Raw genomic sequence first — 23,369 nt, 5'->3', positions numbered from 1 at the left:
ATGCACAGCATGTGCAAAGGCTCTGTGGTGGAAAGGTCTATGGTCTAATCAAGAAACTGAAAGAAAGACAGTGTGGTTGGGGCTCAGAGGAGAAAAAAGGAGAGTGAAGAAGAAGCTGCAGACTTAAACAGGTACTGTATTCTGCAATATCTTGTAAGCCAGGTAAAAAGGCCTTAATCCTTAGCCTAAGAAAATTTGGAGGCAATTGGGTATTCCGAGTTTGAGTATGACTTGATCAGATTTGCATTTTTCAAAAAGCACTTTATTTGTCAAGTGGCAAGAGCGGATCCATGGAAACCATTACCCAGCTCAGGCAAGAGGTGATTGTAATTTAGATTAGGGTGGTGGTGGCAGAGAAGTAGAGAAACAGGAAAATTCTAGAGATATTTATGGAGCTAAATTAATAAGACCTAAGTGTAAACATTGTGGTTAGGCCACAGTAGTTAGGAGTGCAGCTTCTAGAGTCAGACCCTCTGGTATAAGTCATGGCCCTGACCCTTAGCTGAGTGACTTTGAACCCGTCCATTAACCTTAGCCTTGGTTTTATCACCTGTAAAATGGACATAATAGTGGTACTTTCCTCCCAGGATTGTTGTGAGGACTAAATACTTAATAGACTTACAGCACCTGGTACATTGCCTGGCACACGTGAGTGCTCTAGAAATGTTGGATGCTATTAGATTGGAATATGAAGAGTGTAGATGGAGAAGAAGGAGGAGTCAAGGAGGACTGTCAGGAATTATATCCATTGTACTCAAACATGGCTGAAATCCATTTAAAATTATTCATTTAAGGACAAGAAATTATTACACTCTAAACTAGTAACAATCTGCAGGAAGAGATTATGTTCTTGCCCAATGGGAAAATCTTTTTTTCAGGTCAGATCTGAATGAGTAAATTACTCTCCCTTCAAAAAGTAATTAAAAACAAAAGAATGGGCTGGGCATGGTGGCTCACGTCTGTAATCCCAGCATTTTGGGAGGTCAAGGCAGGAAGATCACCTGAGGTGAGGAGTTCGAGACCAGCCTGACCAACATGGTGAAACCCTGTCTCTACTAAAAACACAAAATTAGCTGAGCATGGTGGTGCACGTCTGTAGTCCCAGCTACTCCGGAGGCTGAGGCAGAAGAATCGCTTGAAACCAGGAGGCGGAGGTTGCAGTGAGCCAAGACCGTGCCACCCACAGCAGGCCAGCCCGGGCAACAAGAGCCAAACTCTGTCTGAAAACAAACAAACAAACAAACAAAGCCAACCCCAATCCTGTCAAGGACTGCTGAGCACCAAATAGCAGCCTGGATACCACAGAGCACATACATTAAAGTGAGATTAGAAACTGTTTCTTGGACGATAAGGAACGAGCAACAACCCCTTTAGGAAGTTACTGAGACACACTCATCCATTCTTTCACCATGTATTTGTGGAGTGCCTGTAATTTGTCAGGCAATTCGTTAGGTGCAGGAATATCAAGTGATCAAGACACATACAGTTTCTCTCTGCCTAAGGATTCATGTAGGAGATTGATGTAAAAAAGGAAGACAGAAAAGAAGAAAGAAAGAGAGAGAGAGAACGAAAGAAAGAGAGAAAGAAAGAGAGAAAGAGAGAAAGGCAGAAAGGGAGGAAGGGAGGAAGGAAGGAAGAGAGGAAGGAAGGAAGAGAGGAAGAGAGGGAGGGAGGGAAGGAAGGAAGGAAGAAGCCAAGAAATTTTTGAAAATTAAACTCCACATCTGAGGTTAGCAAATAGAAAAAATGAATACAATTGAAAAAGTAAAAATAGGAGAAAAATAAGAAAAATTACTAAACATGACAGCAGTTGTTTTAGAGGTCAATAGCACACATTATACTAAAATATTAATACTAAAAACAGTCTCATTAAAGCCAGGAAATTTTTATGAGTGCTTATCATTATTATTTGGCAATGTTTGGTATATTCTAGTTATTGCAATCAAACAAAAATGAAACATGTTATAAACATTGAGAAAGAATTACTACTTTTAGATGATTGCCTACCTAAAAAAAAATCTGGCTGGGCGCAGTGGCTCATGCCTGTAATCCCAGCACTTTGGGAGGCCAAGGTGGGTGGATCAGGAGGTCAGGACTTCAAGACCAGCCTGGCCAAGATGGTGAAACCCTGTCTCTACTAAAAATACAAAAATTAGCTGGGCACAGTGGCAGGCGCCTGTAATCCCTGTTACTAGAGAGACCTAGGTAGGAGAATCGCTTGAACCCGGGGGACAGAGGTTGCAATGAGCCAAGATCATGCCACTGCACTCCAGCCTGGGCGACAGAGTGAGACTCCATCTCAAAAAAAAAAAAAAAAAATCCAGGAAACATTATTAAAAATCTATCAGTGCTAACAAGACAATACAATAAGATGGCAGATACAAGATAACCATGTAAATATCAACAACTTTCCTTTTACAAAGAGAAATTAAAAATTGAAACATAAAAATCTCATTTCGGGTCTGGGGTGGTGACTCACACCTGTTACCCCAGCACTTTGGAAGGCTGAGGCAGGAGGATCACTTGAGGCTAGGAGTTCCAAACAGCCTGGGCAGCATAGTGAGACCCTGTCTCCATCAGAAAACAAAAACAAAAACAAATTAGCTGGGCATGATGTTGTGAGCCTGTAGTCCTAGCTACTCAGACAGAGGGTGAGGCTGATGTATTGCTTGAGCCCAGGAGTTCAAGGCTGTAGTAAATTATGAATGTGCCACTGCACTCCAGCCTGGGCAACAGAGCGAGACCCTGTTTCTTGAAAGAAAAAAATCTCATTTCACATATTACACTAATGAAAAAAGCTCTAAAATATCTATGAACAAATTAAATAATAAAAGTGAAATCTTATATGAAGAAAATAATAAAAATTAACTAAGGCAATAATAAATAGATATTTCATATTCCTGGGTGGGAGGACAATGTCATAAAGATATCCATTCTTCCCAGTATAAAATTACTTGAATTGCCAAGCAGAATTGATGTTTTGGGTTTTTCTTTGGGTAGGGTGGAAGGGGGGGTGGTGGTTGTTTTGGTGGTGTTGGACTTATCCAAGAGTGATGAAATTAGATGAGATGTTTTAAGTACAATAGAAATATGGTCATAGTTTCCTATGAAATGATTACATTGGCTGCCATGTGGGAAATGACTGTGTGTGTTTGTGGCAGAGAGAGCTAAGAAAAAGGGGAAAGTCTAGTTAGAAGGAGTCAGAAGGCTAAGGCTGCCTTATAAATAAGGTTACAGATGATAGGTTATAGATAAAGGTGGCTGGATCACAGTGGCAGAACAGGTAGTGGGGGAAAATGCACTCCTTTGAGATATATTTAAGAGAAAATCAGTACAACTCAGAGCATAAACTGTGAACATTTCCAGATGCAGAATGAAAAAATTGGAAGTACTAATAAAGGTCTCTGACACAAAAATAACAGTTCCTAGGATGGTGTGGCATGAGACAGACAGATTGCCAGGAAACATTAGGAAAAGCATCAATAAAATCTGGGCAACTCCAAAAAGAGAAAGGTTCAGAAATGGTGTGAAGAAAGATCTTCTCTCAGTTGCTTCTAAGTCAGAGCTTTCGGCAATTCCTTGCAAGGAAGAAACTAGGAATGAATAATGGAACTATCATTTGTGTTTTGCTGCATAGATTCTGCCTAAGTTAACTATTTAAAACTTGTTCATGTTATTCAATGTGAATTCAGTCTTACGTAACTAATCCTGTAGTCTTCATAAAATTCTGAATTAGCAAAATTCTCCCAAGATTATTATGCATTAAATATGCTAACTGGGTGAAAGTCTTCTGAATTACACTCAAGCTTCTGCAGTCTGGATTTTCACCAATAAACTGGGTGAGCAGTATTCCTCATAGAATTTTGTTTTAATGAGTCCAATTTCTGTCTGCTACATTGACTCTAGAGAATGAATTAATTGCACCAGAAGATGATCAGTTTCCGGTCAGATATAAGGAGGCCAATTTTCCATGAGGATGTTTTTCAAAAATATCATTTGGTAAATAATTACCATCATAAGAAGCGTAAAATTCTAGCCATTACAATCTTCTGAAGCCCTAAGAAAAAAAATCCAAAGAGAATGAAACAGATGTCCAGAACAGATAACAACTTCCTCTTCCTGGTATTTTACAAACTGCACTACTCTTCCCCAAAGGAGACAAAAATATTTATTTTAAATGTGCACTTTGATTGAGGTGATCTCTAATATTTTACACAATCAATATAAAATTCCTAATTTCATACTTATGTTCTAGCACCTCCCCAAAGCACCTGTGGTGTAATGAACTGTGGCAGGTATTGAACTAGTAGTTCGTAAAAACTTAAAAAGCCATTCTTCATCATTTGTAGAATTCACTCAGTTTCAAATGCGTAGACTTTTTTCTCTTATAAAAGTATTTGGATATTTTAAAACTCATAATTAAGATTTATATGGTTGAAGACAAAATAAACCTTAAAGACTTTCGAGGTCTTTTCCTATTTTTCCACAAGTAATATTGTGAAAACTATATGTCCTATTTCTCAACAATGCCTAATTTTAACCAGTAGCAAAGTTGATGCAATAAATGCTTTCAGAACAAACAGTATTTTTGACTTCAATCCAGAAGTTAATTTGTCCTAGGACTTAAAGACTCATAAAATCAGTTTTTAATGACATATCTACTGTCTACATGTATTTGCCAATCTTTCCCCGAAGATGAGAACTGCTAGGCTAATTGCCAAATAGATAATACTAATATATTGCTCATACTTTTAACTCTTCCTTGCTTGTTTTGGAAGAGATTGCATGCTTTACATCTGGAGTGTTGATTACCCGAGTGGTATCTGCTTGTACTGCAGCTCAATCATTTTTGACTGGGTCAAGCCTCAGGAATAACCTTCCCTTTACTTATCAATTACTTTTTAGCTAATTACGATGTTATAAAATATATTTTCAGGAAGAAATCCTTTTTTATAAATCATGAGGTTTTAGGGGAAAGCAACGTAAGGTCACAAATCAATTCTGCTCACATTGCATTGGTGAAAATTAGTTGCATGCCAACACCTGATCTCCAGAAATCTGTGGTATTTTTGTTCTCCAGCCAGGTGACCATGTTTCCAGGATGAATGGGAAACCAGAATAGTTCATAATCCAAAAAGTAAGCATTCTTAAGGTTTACTTTCATTCATAAAATACATTTGAGTTTATTAGCAAAACCAAAGGTTCTAAATATTATGTCTTAAAAAATAAAGAAAACCTTTTCTTGCCATAATAATGTTAATATGCCTTGAGGGTAGGATAAAGAGCAGCATTACTTTCATCTCTAATTCATTAATTCATCATTGACTTATTTATTCAATTGTGGTTTTAAGTAGGCAGCTATGCATACATTTAGCGAAAAGCTGATTTCATTTAAAGAAACTTGCTGGAGATCACACATCTAAAAACAGGCAACTCCCCCAGTTAAACCAATGCTCTTAATCCTTAAGATATCCTATGTTGAAGCATGTATTTACACCCCCACCTCTTTTCCTCATACTGTGTTAGAAAGGCTTCTTAAAACAAATAGAACATATTTGGCATCTGTGGGCTAGCATATAAACTTAGAAAAAAAATCTCTTGACAGTTTCTAATATCCCTCTACTTTTTATCAACTTTCCACCCTAAATCAACATCAAAGGGTTTTATTATCTCTTATCAGGAAAGTGATTCCACAATAATACCTTGGAAACCGTTTAAGTGTTACAGGAACCGTTTGTTTTCTAGTCAAAGTGCATATGGAACAGCCAATCACATAAAGTATAGTGACTGAGAACCCAGTACTGGTCTTGTGGAAAATATAATCTTACAAAAACATTACATGTGAGTATGACTTAACATTAAATCTTAATGTCTAATTTTCCCTCAAAATTATGATAATAATAGGGCTGGGTAATGTTATGACTGTTAGGACTTTTCCTCTTGGCCTGACACTACCACATCCAGAATTTGCGTTTAGTGAGAATGTGCTTTTATGCCTTCTCCATATGCAAATAGAGATCAGGTTGACAGAAACAGTTAAATTTTTTTAAAAAATGTGTTCTCAAGGAGACAGTTGACGTGCTTTGATGGTAAAGGAGTTACCTGGGGTCTCAAGTGTTGTGGGTTTCATCAAGGTGGGGTAGGACTGATTCTCAGGTTTGCCTAACTACACTGAGCATTAACACAGAAGGTAAAACAGGTAACTAGCAAAAGGCATTCCACCTGACAGAAACTAATTTAGCGCCACAGCTGTACTAACATTAGAATTTTCCTCTTTATATTAAAAAAAATTTCTCGTCAACTCTTTTTTCTTTTTCTTTCTTTCTTTCTTTTTTTCTTTCTTTCTTTCTTTCTTTCTTTCTTTCTTTCTTTCTTTCTTTCTTTCTTTCTTTCTCTTTCTTTCTTTCTTCCTTTCTTCCTTTCCTTCTTTCTTTTCTTTTTCTCTCTTTCTCTTTTTCTTTCTTTCTCTCTCTCTTTCTTTCTTTTTTGAAACAGAGTTTCACTCTCGTTGCCTAGGCTGGAGTGCAATGGCGTGATCTCGGCTCACTGCAACCTCCGCCTCCCGAGTTCAAGCCATTCTCCTGCCTCAGCCTCCCGAGTAGCTGGGATTACAGGCATGCACCACCGTACTTGGCTAATTTTGTATTTTTAGTAGAGATGGGGTTTCTCCATGTTGGTCAGGCTGTTCTTGAACTCCTGGCCTCAAGTGGTCCACCCATCTTGGCCTCCCAAAGTGTTGGGATTACAGGCGTGAGCCACCGCACCCGGCTTCATCAACTATTTTCATGACACCATTTTGGAAAAAAAAGTTTAACATTGCCACTTATATTACTTGACTTGTTTATCCTTGTAGTACTTGGCATTTACTCATATGTATATACCACTGTATATTTTAAAGCCTCTGCATAGTATATATGCTTCTGCTTCATACAAAATCACCATGTAAATAATATTTGACAATATTTCATACCTTAAATTTGGTGGAGAATGTCAGAAAAGTAAGCCTGTTGTTCAGTATTCCTAGCCTTCATATCAGCATCTCTCACCTGAGCAGAGCATGGAGAAAAGAGAGCCTAGATGGCAGCCAACTGATGGTCTCCTGCAGGAGGCAGATGAGCAGCTTGAGCTGGCTGGCCATCAGGTTGACTCCATGCATCTGGCTTGGAATCCTTGATCTCGGAGCCAATGCAGGCTTTGGCAGACACTGTACAAAAAACATTCATACATGCTCATTTAATCCCCACAGCAACCTCATGAAGTGAATATCATCACCCCCATTTTACAGTCTAGTAAGTAGTCCACTTCTAAATGAGATTGGCCTGACTCCAAAGCCCTAGTTTTTAACAATTTTACTCTGCTCCCTCTCTCCTGGTAAACTCAAAGTGTCATTGAGCCTTGGCTTCCACTCTTGGCACGTAAGCTCTTATCGTTGCACATTTTCTCTCCAGGCTCTGTTTCATAAACTTTTATTTAAAAATGTTTCTTATATTGATTTTATTAAAAATTCCTTGGGAAAATAGAGGACTGTACATGGATGTCACAGAACGAGATAAGGACCAAAGCAACACATTTGATTAAACGTCACTGGATGACTTGATCTCTTCCCGAGAGATATTATCCCTCTGCTTTCTCTCTTACCCAAAATCTTATTTGTTTACTTCTTTATCCATAGGGGCTATTGCTACCTTTCCTACATTTGATTTTAGCCAAAAGGCCAAGAAGCGATAGCTACCTTTCCTAATCCCTTCATCTTGTGTAGCAAAAGAGTTTAAAATAAAATTAGAGAAGAGGGATCACAAACCAAAAGCTCTATTCCAAAAACAAGTTCTGAGTATATGGGTAAAATTCAGTTTATACTAAGATAATCTCAACAGTCAAGGTCAAAAATCTCTCTCACAATCTTCAATGTGATGGATGGGCGTGGTCAGCTTAGATTGTAAGTTTAGTTTAAGGATAATTTCTTGCTTTGTCTTTGGCTGCTTCCTGATCAGCAACTCCAAATGTGCATGGAAAAAAAAATTAACTCAGGAGCTTAAGTGTTTCTAGAAACCTGACAGTTAATGTAGGCCCATGGAGACTGAGATGACTGTGGTGATTTCAGGAGAGATTTACCCAGCTCCAGCTGATTATTTCATGAAAGCATGCAAATAGAATCCAGAGTGGCCAGATCTGATTTTTGAAGAGAAAAGAGGAATCCAAAGCTTTATGTGAAATCTTTTTTGAGAGATGTTTAACTCTTGTGGCAACACTGCGTGTACCAATCTAAACTCATCACACCATATTGTGGCTTCTGCCTTAAAAGTTGACCCTTCTGGAGCTCTGCTTCATGTAGTTTACCCTATCCACCCTGCACCTCCTCTTCCTCAGAACTCACCACTCCCGTGGCCTCAGTTACCAACTGTGTCCCAGATCTCTCATCTCAGGTTCTTAGCAGGCATAGTATTTAACATCCTACTGAGCATCTGGCTGGTGTCTCAAACTCACCGCATGGGAAACAGAAGTCATTCTCTAATCTCTCAAGCAAATCTATTTCCCTCCCACAGTCAATATTTCTTATTGTGGTACACTGCATGACCATCCACTTGGTTGTCCAAACTAGAAACCTAGGCATTGACCCTTCCCCACAACCAATCAACTCTACAAACTGTTACCTCAAACATATCTCACTACTCACTTCTCTAATCTCACTGCCATCACTCTAGTGCAACCAGCCACCTTCTCTAGTCTAGACACATTGGAGTCATTTTAACTGATGCTGGATTCTAAAACCAGCATATAAGGTAGGGATTCTGGTCAAAATGTGTGTGTCAACCCTTCACCACATTCAGCCAGTGAGACACTCAGATTCTGAAAAGACAGACAGTAAAAAATGCAGTCTCCCAGCGGCTCCTCAGTCTGGGCCATCCTGTCTCTTCATTGAGTAAATTATTCCAGGCTATTTAAAGTGTTATTTCTTGTTTTTTTTCTATCTTCTCTTTGTCTAGCCGATATAATTAAATGTTCAGGAGTTAAATGTTCACATAATACATCTCCTTAATGCTACAAACACATCACCTTAAGTTTCATCTCTCCTTTAACTCATTCTCAGTTATGCAGTGAGAATGATCTTTGGAAAATGCAAATCTTTAGAATGATCCACTATTTGAAATATGTCATACCATGGAATCAGTTCTCTGAAAAAAATTCACTCTGGTATTGTTTGTTCTAATTTTTTATTGAATAGTTACACAAAAGTGTTTGCTTTGTATTAACTCACTGGGCTATAATTTCTACACTTTGCTATTTATATGTTCCACTTCAACTTAAAAGTTAAAACTATAAAGAAATAAAATAATGCAAATCCTATCATGGCTTTTCCTTATTATTAAGATAAATTCAAAATTCTTAGCCCCTTCCCACTTCTCCAGATTCATTCCCAGATCACTTTCTACCTCAAGTTTGCTGAATCTAAATATATTGATCTTTCAGTTTTTTGAATTTACCACATTCTTTGTTTCTATTGGTCTTTGCATGCACTAGCTTGTCTGCTAGAAACACCTCTTCCCCAGCTTTTCCCATTTTCGATCTCAATTTAAATATTACTTTATCAGGGACATCATTCTTAATACTCCATATCGAGTTAATTCTATTGTTAAATGCTCTCACAGATTCTGTATTCCATTCACCACCCTCAAAGTCCTTTAGTTACTTGTTTAATAACTGCTTTGTCTGCTAGAGTGTAAACTTCATGAGAGCAAGAATCATGATCACAGTACCTGACATATGGCTTTTAATTCTCCAGTTTCTGTAGTAACAACATCACTACACACATAATAAAGTACATATAAGCAATGTACGGATAAGAACATAAGATTATATAGAGATACTATGTGGGAAAACAAAGGTACTCTCTCTAACCTTAAAAGGCAGAGACTAAATGCTGAATAACTAGCTTTCATTTCTGCTTTTATGACATTCAGAAGAACACATGGATTATCTATCAAATGAATAAAGTTTTACATTCTAGAATTTACAAGCGATATGCAGGCTTCATAACCTCAGTCTCCAAGCCTCCTCCCTTATACTTCTCAACATTCCATCTTTTTGTAGCAAAAATTTCCTTGCTTAAAACCTTCCAATGACTTCCTACTACAACCAAAATAAAATCCAAGCTCTTGACCAACTTCTCTATGATCCATTTCCTACTTTCCTCTGACCTCATCCCCTCCAGGCTTCCCCTCATTCATTATGCTTTTGGCTTCAGCCACATTGGTCTTCTTTCTATTTCTGTAAGAGTTAAAGGCTTTGCTATCACTTCTCTCAGATCTTCAAATGTGGCCACTTTCTCATCATTTATATCCTAATTCAAATATCACTTCCTCAAAAGGGTCTTTCTTGACTTCCCCACCTAAAGCACTCATTTCTATCCAATAGCACTCACTACTGTTTGCAGTTTTTCTTCTCCAGAAATTTAGCACAACCTGAAATAACATAATTTGTTTACAAGATTAATGTCTATGTGTCAACATGGAGGCAAAGACTTGTCTACTGTTTATCGAAAATATTCTCAGTGACGAGAATAGTAGCACATAGTAGGTGCTCCATAAATATGTTAACTAAGTTATTGTGGATATGCAGCTGCAGGCAAGTCAAGCCTTGGAAGTCTGAAGGCTTTTTGGAAGACTTCTAAGAAGATTCTAAAATGTCAAAGCAAATGTGTAGTTTTCTAAATGTGTCTCGTGACCTCTGCTGGAATACTTACCAAGGGAACCAAATACAAGTCTTCATTTGTTCCTACTTGCCCTCTCACCTCTTTTCATTGGGTGACAAAATGTTAGCATAAGTATAAAATTTGGTATCAGGGACTTTTGCGAGTGCTTCTCCCAACTTGGAGAAAACCCATCTCCCTTTCTGTCTGGATGACTGTTCTCTTTCTGCTCTGATCTCATCAATTTGTGCTTTTAGCACAAACATTATAGGAGAATGTTCAGGGATATGGGATATATAAATATCCTATATATCCTATATATATACCATATATAGGATATATAGGATATATATATCCTATATATGGTATATATATAGATATATATATATCCTATATATGGTATATATATATAGATATATATATCTCCTATATGTGGTATATATATATAGATATATATATCTCCTATATGTGGTATATATATATAGATATATAGATCTCCTATATATGGTGTATATATAGATATATATATATCCTATATATGGTATATATATAGATATATATATATCTATATGTGGTATATATATAGATATATATATATCCTATATGTGGTATATATATAGATATATATATATACTATATATGGTATATATATAGATATATATATATATACTATATATGGTATATATATAGATATATATATATAGGATATTTATATATCCCATATCCCTGAACATTCTCCTATATATATATATCCTATATATATATACCCCATATATAGGGTACATATATACCCTATATATGCCATATATATATAGGATATATATACCCTATATATGGCATATATATAGGATATATATACTATATATATGGCATATATATAGGATATATATATACCCTATATATGGCATATATATATAGGATATATATATATGTACCCTATATATGGCATATATATAGGATATATATATATGGCATATATATATAGGGTATATATATATATGGCATATATATATAGGGTATATATATATATCCTATATATGGCATATATATAGGGTATATATATATACCCTATATATGGCATATATATAGGGTATATATATATAGGATATATATAGGATATATATAGGATATATATATAGGATATATATACGGTGTGTATGTGTATATATATATATTTGTATACGTTTATTGCAGAAAATGTGTAGAACACAAATAAACAAAAATATCACACAAATATCAATCATAATTACAACCAGTTAAAGACAACTATTGTAAGAGTTTTTACATGTAGCCTCCTGTCTTTTGTTTATGTCTATTCCAGCCTTCTATTACATACACTTCATGAACAGAGGTATAGAGTACATTTTCACAAAATTAAATCAATCATACTACTTATTTTATTTTACATCCTACTTATTTTCATTTAGGATGTTATAAAATATACTCATTGATCTTAAGGTCATTTTTCTGAAAAAAATGTTTTCTCTAATTAGGCATTTGATCAGGTAATATATACAGGTGGTACAACATTCAAAAAAATGAAAGAAAAGTAAAACCTTCTTTTTACCCCTTTCCTTTTCAATGGTAACCTCTGCCATTAGGGAAAGCTTTTACTAAACCATCATATGTGTTATAAAAAAGGCTGAGATTACTAAAGTGGTTGGCATAGTACCAGGCACTATGTTAAGTGACTTATATAGATTATCTCATCCCCATTTTATCAAGAAAACAAAAACTTAGGTAAGAAATTGGCTCAAGTTTACACAGCAGATAAGTGATGCCACAAGTGCCTAACTCACAACTAAGCAGTTGATACCTGGAACAGATTGTAAATAAATAATTCAGCCTTATCATGTAAGCTGGAGAATATGGATCATTGTGCTCCTGTGGCCTGTGTGACACTGGATGAACCAATCTCAAGGCTGCTGGGACAGAAAACTGCAAACATGAAACTCTATCATCACACTGTCATCCCATTCTCACTTCTGTCAACAGGTCCTTAGGTTTGGTTTTACTGGAATGTGTACTTGCAGGACTCTCAGAGGTTATGTGAACATAAGCAAATCGTTTTTTAAAGGAGACAATCATTTTGATCATTTGGGCTCATATGTTTTCTATTTCAGTACTTGGTTTTTTTTATTAGCCATATAATCTTTTTCTCACAACGCAAACAAATGGATAACAAACTATGTACTTAAATGTACTTTTCTGGACAAAGATAAGAATCAACTGTGTCACAAAATCATAGAAGACATTTATTTATTTTTGTTTTAATTAATTTTTTTATTTTATTTTTTAAGAGAGTGGTCTCACTAGGTTGTTCAGGTTGGCCTTAAACTCCTGGGCTCAAGTGATTCTTCCCCCTCAGCCTCCTGAGTAGCTGGGACAACAGGTGTGTACTACCACATCAGGCTGACATATTTAACCTATTTGGCTTACATAGATTTATTAATGTAATATAATGAAATGTGGTTCTGCCCATCCTGAGTCATTAAAATAAGTCTATAAGACCAACTATTTAGAAAATAATTTAAAACCTAATAAAAGGTACTAAAATAGTATTATCAAGTAACAAATTACAATTCTGATTGTAATCCTAACATGAAGGATATTTTGTATGAGCTTCAGTTGTGCTGCTCTAGAGAATAATAATGTAAAAATATTGATTTTAGCTACATCTGTAAAGATGTCTCAAAATTAAGCTTGCTTGTGAATGCACCAACTCTCTGTAGGTACAATATAGGATATACGTGTATGGGTGTGTAAATAAATTGGAACATATATATTTACAAACATAGAAACACAAGGGAAAAGCAAACATATGCCATTTATCTGCAATCTGATCCTGATGATATTTCTTCCCATGTTTGAACATTTACATTGACTGAATTATTCTTTATCAATTTGATAATATTTGAAGGAAATGTACAAACGTGACAAAGATTAATTTTTACTACCTCATTAAAATTATTGACTGATGATTATTGACCAGTCAAAACTACATTTTTTTCATGTTACACCCAAAGACACACTGAAATTTATGCTTTTTCATAGGGAAAGTTGTAAGAAAAGTAATTAAGAAAAGGGGGATCAAGATCTCTGGCTATCACCAAAATTCAATTTGTAAGTGTAGAATAAAATAACTAGGAATATTTTTTAAAAGCTCTAGAAATAGGAATCAAAAGAAAGAAAAATACTTAGGAAATCCAAAGGGATTTAAAGCATAAAAATATATCCCAATCAGTCTACGGGTAATCTAAGGAGGCCTGCAAACTTTATGAGGGGAGTTGCCAATATTGGATCACTTTGGAAATGATGAAATAAGCATTGGTAACTGTATGAATCTAGGAGTCTGGTCAAAAGGACAAGGGCTAAAACTGAACTTGGGTCATGCCCTGCCTATCCCAGGAGGTGCTTACCTATGTCCTGAATCACAGGATTTTTCTGTTGACAGCTCTGGATTGTTTGGGTAGATACTGATAGGGCAGATACTGTCCTCACAATACCTGCCCAGAAAGACGGGAAAGAGGCGGAAGAATTCCTCCTTCCACCAGGAATTCTCTGAGAAGCACATAAGATTTCATGCTACTAGTTTATTCCCAAGAGAAGCTACCAAAGCCTGGTAACTCTACCAACTCTAACTTTTGTGTCTCTAAGTGTACTTCTCCTGGGATTACAACTAATTGAAACAGGGATTCAAAGGAGTCTCAGAGGACTGTAAGAAGAATGCTTCGAGGCCGATCCCTGTCTGTAACATCCCTGGGTGGGCTTCCCCAGTGGGAAGTCGAAGAACTTCCTGTGGAGGAGTTACTGCTCTTTGAAGTTGCTTGGGAAGTGACCAATAAAGGTTTGTACTGCTCCTGAAGGTAGATCAGTACACCTTCACTAGGTGACTGAGGAATGTAGAGTAAGATTTCACAGATAACTCTCTAGTGATAACCAATTGCCAGTGAGTGAGGAAAGCATTTAAATGGAATGTACATTTAGGCTACATTTAACCTTGTCTATTACAACAGGCTATGAATACAGACTTGTGTATGTGTTGAAGAGGGAGAAAGTTGAATATATTAGCCATTGCCATGGAATGTGCATTTAAATTAAAATTTAAAATCCATATTATGACAAAATAGAAATAAAAAGTTAATGTTTACATTTTTTGTTTTAAAATTTTTCTCAGCAAAATAGTATAATTAAACATTTTATTTTAGGAAGATGTATATGTGATTAGAACCAGTTGGAAACCTTAACTCTACATTCTGTTAGTGATTATATGAAATGCTTAAGAATGTTTCATATTCACAATTAGCTTGGAATTAATGTTTTAATTCAGGAGCTTCTCAAAAGGCAAAATACTGTGCTCCTTTTCAGAATGAAAGTAATTTTTTTCTTCAATGCTATGCTTATGTAGGAATTATAAAATATAGAAAATCAAATTGATAAAACAATTTGCGAGTGAGGTATAACCTCATTTGTGCTGGGTAAGAGAAGGCATGGTAGAGAACCACAATGTAAATGATTTTGAAAATAAAGACATCTATAAAATTATAAAACAATTCCTTGTGGATTTATACGCTCTAGTTTAAAAGTGTCAAGACTATTGAAGGAACATTAGCAAAGAAAAAGTAATGGTTTTGAAGGCTGAGTTCCTCAAGATCTTGAAGAATCAAGCCAACTGATTGCTGGGTAAATGGCAGTGATGACTTGTGTGATTTAAAGGATCTGAAATTATGACATGTGTTGTGATATATAACATGTTTATTTTTCATTTTGTGTTTATTATTACCTGTTTATTACAGTAATCTAAAGGATTTGAAATAATAACCAGAATGTGATACATTACTTCCTTCTTTTGGCTAATCAGAGCCAGCATAATCTCAAAATTAAAGGCATTATATATGGCATGCGTTCTGATTTTTCACCTTATACTAACTGTTCAAAGTTCTCGTGTGTATGCATTCATAAAATCAAAATTAAAAGTCAATTTTGCCTATGTAGAAGTGGACAGAATGCATATAAGAGAACAAAGCATGGTCTTATTCTCTGTAGTTTAGTGAGAAAGAATCTAGGAGGACAGAAACCTTATCACAGAGAAGTGAAGTATTTTATGAGTACCTGTTTCTGTTGTTTCTTTTTAAATTATTTTTTATTCTTTTCCTCAGAGATCTTTATCCTGAAATGAGTACGTGTTCTTAACATCCTTTTTCTAGTCACAAATTTTTCCAGTCCAGTTTTTAAAGATGCCCAAAGTTCCTGGGAATGGAACCATCTCTATCACACGTGAATCCCAGAGTATGCCTTGAAATAAAAGTTTTCTCTAGAGAGTGGGCAGGAGCTCAAGGACATAGCTTATTGGTGGATAAAACTGGAAGGGACTTGTTAGCACTGGAAATCAGTCCAGAAGATCTCTGCACAAGTTCCTGCACCTGAGCAGAGCCCCTTCTGCTTTCCTCTTTTCTCATCATTTAACAAACATTAATGGAGCACTGTTTCCTGGGCACTGGGAACACGCCAGTGAAACTAAGTTATTTTATGGATCTTATAATCAGTAGCATGTGTGCTGATCTCAGGGTCTAGAACAGTGCCTGGTACATAGAAAATGCTCACTGGATTTTTTTTGAAAAAATTTGTTTTTCAACCCCTAAGCTGCCTTTAAGACTTATTTTCTATCATTTCCCTTTCAAGGGGAAGGGAAGTCTTTTTGTGAAGAGGTCCCCACAATGTGATTTACCCAAGTTGATATCATCTTCAATATATCTTTATTGTAATATTATCATAGCCTGGTATGGTTAGAGATTTTCATATAGATGGATAATTATTGTGTTTATTCCTAAGAATACATTACCACTCCAGTTTCTTTAAATTTAATGATTTGAATTTTTGCTTCCCTGCATTTCATAGTAGTGATATGAGGTATCTTAGAGATTATGAATCCCACTCCTCCACTTGACAGAGAAAATTGATTCATAGAGGCATTTAATGATCAAGCAAATGGCAGAGTTAGGACCAGGATTTAGGTCTTTTCCAAGGCCAATTCACTTTTTTACTATTATGTAAGAATTAAATATTAAAACCTCAGTTTTCAAAGGAAATATCCTATAGATGAAAGAACACAGTACTTGCAGTCAAAGGTCGTGGATTTCTGAAACTTTCTGAAAAAGAACCCCTTAAACTGAATAACAGTTTCTTCACGAATAAAATGAATGTTGTACTCTCCAGTTATCTTACCATGTTTTCTGGCAAACAAGGAAATGTATTCACATCCAAGAAAACAAAAGGTTTCTTAAAAGAAAAATCCCTTGCTGCCAGAATTTTGCCCATGAACAATGGAAATGTGAAAAACATAACAAATGAGAGAGTCACAGTTAGTTTTGGGTACTAATTCTCAGACCTCAAAATAACGTTTTAAATTTGTTAATATTAACCTTGAAATGTATTGCTTTTATTCATTAATCCATTTTATTATTTGGTAAGGATTCATCAAGTGTCTATTAGGTATCAGGCACTGAGAGGCGAGGGAGACAGAGTTCAGAATACAGAACTGATTCTTAATCTTCAAGAATTGACAAATTTGTAGAAGGTAGACATTGAACATACAATACAGTCAAATGTGATGAGCGTGAGACTAAGGGAACCAGGTGTCCTAAGACTATACAGTGTACCATGGAGTGGGGAGTGGTTTCTAACCTAGTTACCTAGAGGTTTGGGAAAAACCTCTCTAATGACGAGATGTTTGAGCTGACATTTGAAGGATAAATAGCTAAAGGGGAGAAAGTGTTCTATGTGAGAGAACTATATATGCCAAGATGCAGAAGTGTTCTCTGTTCGAAGATCTGATGGGGGCTCAGAGAGGGAAAAGGAGAGGAGTATGAGAGAAGATGGGAGAGACCTGCAGGGACTAGATTGTGAAGCTCAGGGGGAGTTAATAGCCTTAAGGAGTTTTGTCTCCAGGCTATGAACAATGAATGAGGAGTCACTGAAATTCTATACACAGTAGTGGTAAGTGCTAAGTAGTCAGGTATGTTTTGGAATAAGCACTGTTACCGGTTGAGGGAGTGGAGAGTAGGGAAATAAGACTGTGGTGTGATCCAGGATGGAAAGTTTTGCCGAAATGTGGGGGAAAAATGTTTACTCTCTCCTTTGCCCAGGTCTTACTCCAATCATTTCTTCTGCACACACTTGCTCAGAACATTACAGACTATGGAGAAATTAACATGCTAAGGATATTTAGCATCATTTAAAAAGTTTAATAAATGTTGTCACACATAATGAAAGTTAATTTAAGAGTTGTAAAGACTTGTGCGATGTAGTCCCGAAATAAATGCTTCCCTCTTAAAATGAACTAGAAACAATTTGTTTTTGCCTAAGCCAACATATTGCTGGACATACTTTACCTGCTTCCTCCTCAATCTTGACACTACACCTCTGAATTACATGGTACAAGTGGCACAGGGAAGAATTCAGAAAACTATAGTCAAAGTGATTATGGAAGAAATTATAATCATGAGTCCACTCTTCTAGGACAGGAGTTCTAAAGGTGAGGACTTTGATATAAGTGAACTCAAGGAGTTTCTAAACCTTCAGAAATTGTATCTAAAAATTAGGTGCACGTGTATAGAAGTACTTTTCTCTGAGAAGAGGACTTCACACTTCCATCAGCTTCCTGAAGGCCCCTGTAATTGCCGTAAAGAACAACTGCTCTAAAGTTTAATACTAAGCTACTGGGCTGTTTTTTGTTAACACAGAAGTTTTCCAAATGGCTTTTCTCTAGAGCAGAATAAAAACGATCCCATCCTTCCCAAGACCTAATGATGTGTATCTTTTGCGATACTGTTTTTGTTCTTCCTCTTTTTCTCCCACTCCCTACCACTTTGAAAGATCCATCAAGGCCCAGCATGGTGATTCACACCTGTAATCTCAACACTTTTCAAGGCTGAGGTGGGAGAATTGTTTGAGACCAGGAGTCGGATACCAGCCTGGGGAACATAGGGAGACCGTGTTTATACAGAAATTTAAAAAATTTCTGTAGCTGGCCATGGAGGCTTACACCTGTAGTCCTAGCTACCTGAGAGGCTAAAGCAGGAGGATCACTTGAGTCCAGGCGTTCTAGTGAGGCTTCAGTGAGCAAGATTGTGCCATTGCACTCCAGCCTGGGTGACAGAGTGAGACCCTGTTCCAAACAAACAAGCAAAAGCAAAAAGATCCATCAATTTGTTGCTCCGTTCCTTTACTTATTATCTTGCTGTCTACAGCCTGTGGGCTCTAAAGTCAGACTGCATGATTTGGAATTCCAACTCCACCATCACCTGGGTGATGTTGAGATTTATTGCATAGCCTCTCTGTGCCTCAGTTTCTCCATCTATAAAATAAAGATAACAGCATCTACCTGTAATAATGTTGTGAAAATTAAAAGAAATACCAGTTGTAAATCACTCAGAACTGTGCGTAGCATTTAATAAACACTCTGTAGGTATTAGCTTATTTCTTTATAAAATTTATTCATAAAATGAGGAAGTTAGCTCATGTATTGTCATACCAGCTTTCACTTTGAATGTCCATAATTGCATTTTAAAACACAAAAACAGAAAGAATAGGAAAAAATATATATACATCAATGTTACTTCAATCATGGGATGCATAGTAATCAGGATTTCTTTGCCCTAATTACTGATGTGGATAAGCCGGTGGGCCATGTCAATGGCACCTCAAGCTGTTATCACACCATGTGAAACACACAATCTATGTAAAAACTATGCTTGGTTGCACAGCTTCAAGGAAAACACTAGTCTACTCACTTCCTTTTCATTCAGCATGCTATGTCTACGCCCCTTTCATATAAAATATTTGGAGCTGCCATTGTAGGTAGTGCAGGTGGTCTTGTTCAAAGTGTGAGTATCACCTCCCACTGCCAAGACTGCAGCTGCTTTGATTTTAACTGAGGATCTAGAAAAGTGCTGGGAACACAAATATTTCCTGACCTTTGTCACAAGTAGCACCTAATCTCCTTCCTACCAGACCTGCTGCCTTATAAAATGATATTCTAACTGTAAAATGACTTTCTCTGCTCTGCAACTGTGTTTTGGAACAGGAGGATCAGATTAGTAGCCACACACACTGAAATAGTCATATGACTTCCAAAGTCTGTAATTTTTAAGCACATACAAAATAGTGAAATTTCTCCATATGCGTATAATATGTATATATGTGTTTATACATATATATAGAGAGAGACAGAGATGGAGAGAGATGGGGGGAGAGAGAGAGAGCAAGAAAGAGGGAGAGAGAGATATCCTTATTTTGGTTGATATCAATTCTATACTTCTTTGAAATAGTGATTTTTAGTAAATTGGCAGTGTTGCCCGATGACGACTTAGAGTTTTAACCACCTCGTTGTTATATGTACCATGGTAGCTCATCTTTTCTTTCAGGTGAAAGTTGTGATACTTTGTCCTCAAACTAAACATAGCCCCCATGTTCCAGGAAAATAGAGATCAATAAAATACAAAGTACTTGTTTGAAAGTGAGGGTTAAGTTCAAATTCAATGACCTACGCTGTGGTAAAATGATCATTCATTAATGATATTAAGTGTTTTCTTTTTTAATGTCAGAATAAAACTATTTATTTGCAGATTTAAAAATATATATGTGTATGTAAATCTCCTTGGTTTATACCTCAAATTTGAAAATAGGAATGACCCTGTCTCTATGCTATTGCATTCACTTATATTCTAGCTTGCTAAGAGAGAAGTTCGGGGCAAAATGTGCTTTATAAATAGTAAAAACTAAGGTAAACTATAGCACAAAGTGTGCTACATAAACAGTAAAAACTGAGGTAAAAATATGGGGAGGACAAAAAAAAAGGCTAAAATGGTGTTGGAATATAAGAAATAGCAGTAAAAGAAGCTCCTCACAGCAAGACTGTACAGGGAAATGTCTGGAGGGACAAAGATTTACTTACAATCAGGCCTCAACCAATATGAGATCGACTTTCTTTTATTGATATATAACGTGTTTATATGTATCAGGTACATGTGACATTTTGTTACATGCATATAATGTATAATGATCAAGTCAGGTATTTGGGGTATTCATCACCTCAAGTATTTATCATTTCTATGTGTCGGGAACATTTCAAGACCTCTCTTCTACTATTTTGAAATATACAATATATTGTTGTTAACTATAATCACCCTACTTTGCTGTTGAACATCGGAATATATTCCTTCTATCTAACTGCCTGTTTGTTTCCATTGACCAACTTCTCTTCATCTCCCTTCCTCCCATAATGTACACACCCTTCTCTGCCTCTGGTATCTGTCATTCTACTCTGTACCTACATGACGTTAACCTTTTTAGCTCTCACATATCAGTGAGAACACGCAAAATTTGTCTTTCTATGCCTGGCTTGTTTCACTTAACATAATGACTTCCAGTTTCATCCATGTTGCGGCAAATGACATGATTTTATATTTTTATGGTTGAATAATATTCCGTTGGGTGTATACACCACATTTTCTTCATTCATCCATTGATGGACACTTAGGTTGATTCCATATCTTTGCTAATGTGAATCGTGCTGCAATAAACAGTGTGGTAGCAGTATTTGTTTGTTATTCTGAATTCTTTTCCTTTGGATAAATACCCAGTAATAGGATTGCTGGATTTTATGATAGTTCAATTTTTAGCTTTTTGATAAATCTACATACTGTTTTCCATAGTGGCTATACTAATTTGCATGCTTACCAATAGTGCCTAAGAGTGCCTTTTCCTTCACATCCTTGCCAGCATGTGTTATTTATTTATTAATTTATTTAAATCATGATGATTCTAACTGGCATAAGATGATATCTCATTGTGGTTTTGATTTGCATTTCCCTGATGATTAGTAATGTTGAGCATTTTCCCCATACCTGTTGTGCATTTGCATGTCTTCTTTTGAAAAATGTCTATTCATATCCTTTGCCAATTTTTTAATGAGATTATTTGTTTTTCCACTGTTGAGTTGTTTGAGTTTCTTATATATTCTGGAGATTAATTCCTTTTCAAATGTATGCAAATATTTTCTCACATTCAACAGGTTGTCTCTTCACTCTGTTGATTGTTTCCTTTACTGTGCAGATGTATTTTAGCTTAATATAGTTCCATTTGTCTATTTTTGCTTTTGTTGCCTGCGCTTTTGAGGTCGGCCATAAAATCTTTGCCCAAAGCCATGTCTTGAAGTGTCTCCCTTAGGTTTTCTTTTAGTAGTTTTATAGTTTTAAGTTTTATATTTAAGTCTTTAATCCATCTTGAATTAATGTTTTATATGGCAAGAAATAGGGGTTGTATTAGGCCATTTTTGCATCACTATAAAGAAATATCTGAGGTTGAGTAATCAATAAAGAAAAGAGGTTTAATTTGCTTAAGGTTCCACAGGCTGTTTAGGAAGCATGGCACCCACATCTGCTTGGCTTCTGGTGAGGCCTCAGGAAGCTTTTATTCATATCAGAAGGCAAAGCAGGAGAAGGCACATCACATGACAAGAGAAAGAGCAAAGGATAGAAGGGGAAGACCCCAGACTTTCTCTCACTCTTTCTTCTTTTCTTTCTCTCTCTCTCTCTTTCTTTCTTTCCTTCTTTCCTTCCTTCCTTCTTGCCTGCCTGCTTGCTCTTTCTTTTTATTTATTTCTTTCTTTCTTTCTTTTTTCTCTTTCTTTCTTTTCTTTCTCCTTCCTTCCTTCCTTCCCTTTCTTTTTCCTTCCTTCCTTCCTTCTTTCCTTTCTTTCTTTCTTTCTTTCTTTCTTTCTTTCTTTCTTTCTTTCTTTCTTTCTTTCTTTCTTTCTTTCTTTCTTTCTTTCTTTCTTTCTTTCTTTCTTTCTTTCTTTCTTTCTTTTTCTCTTCTTGAGACAGAGTCTCACTCTGTTGCCCACAATGGAGTGCAATGGTGCAATCTTGGCTCATTGCAACCTCCGTCTCCCAGGTTCAAGTGATTCTCATGCCTCTGCCTCCTGAGTAGCTGAGACTACCATCATGCACCACCACACCTGGCTAATTTTTGCATTTTAGTAGAGATGGGATTTTTGCCATGTTGGCCAGGCTGGTTTTGAACTCCAGACTTCAAGTGATCTGCCAACCTTGGCCTCCTAAATTGCTGGGATTACAAGTGTGAGCCACCACAACTGGCTCCAGAATCTTTTAAACAGATATGTGAACTAAATGAGCAAGAACTCACTTATCACCAAGGAGATGATGCTAAGCCACTCGTGAGGGATCCTCTCCCATGATCCAACTGCCTCCTGACAAGTCTCATCTCCAGTATTGGGGATTACATTTTTTTTTGAGACTCATATAAAACATTTTTATTTTTAATTTTTTTAAATTATATATATATTTTTTATTTTTCCATAAGTTATTGGGGTACAGGTGGTATTTGGTTACATGAATAAGTTCTTTAGTGGTGATTTGTGAGATTTTGGTGCACCCATCACCAGAGCAATATACTGCACCCTAGTCTTTTATTCCTTACCTTCCTCCCACCCTTTCCCCCAAGTCCCCAAAGTCCATTGCATCATTCTTACGCCTTTGCATCCTCATAGCTTAGTTCCTACGTATCAGTGAGAACATACAATGTTTGGTTTTCCATTCCTGAGTTACTTTTAGAATAATAGTCTCCAATCTCATCCAGGTCACTGTGAATGCCATTAATT

General features: G+C 36.3%; 1 protein-coding gene across 1 annotated transcript in view; it reads left to right on the top strand.

Annotated features, from left to right (window-relative positions):
- Window positions 1–14,413: 14,413 nt before the first annotated feature.
- Window positions 14,414–23,369, top strand: part of GYS2 (glycogen synthase 2) — a 72,283-nt gene continuing 63,327 nt past the window's right edge. The window contains exon 1 of the mRNA XM_002823016.6: window positions 14,414–14,534. Coding sequence (XP_002823062.1) covers window positions 14,414–14,534 — 121 coding nt within the window. The remainder of the gene's footprint in view (window positions 14,535–23,369) is intronic.

This window comes from Pongo abelii, chromosome 10, assembly GCF_028885655.2.
Source record: "Pongo abelii isolate AG06213 chromosome 10, NHGRI_mPonAbe1-v2.0_pri, whole genome shotgun sequence".
In the NCBI taxonomy this organism is placed as follows: domain Eukaryota; kingdom Metazoa; phylum Chordata; class Mammalia; order Primates; family Hominidae; genus Pongo; species Pongo abelii.
This window is presented reverse-complemented; position numbering and strand designations above follow the sequence as displayed.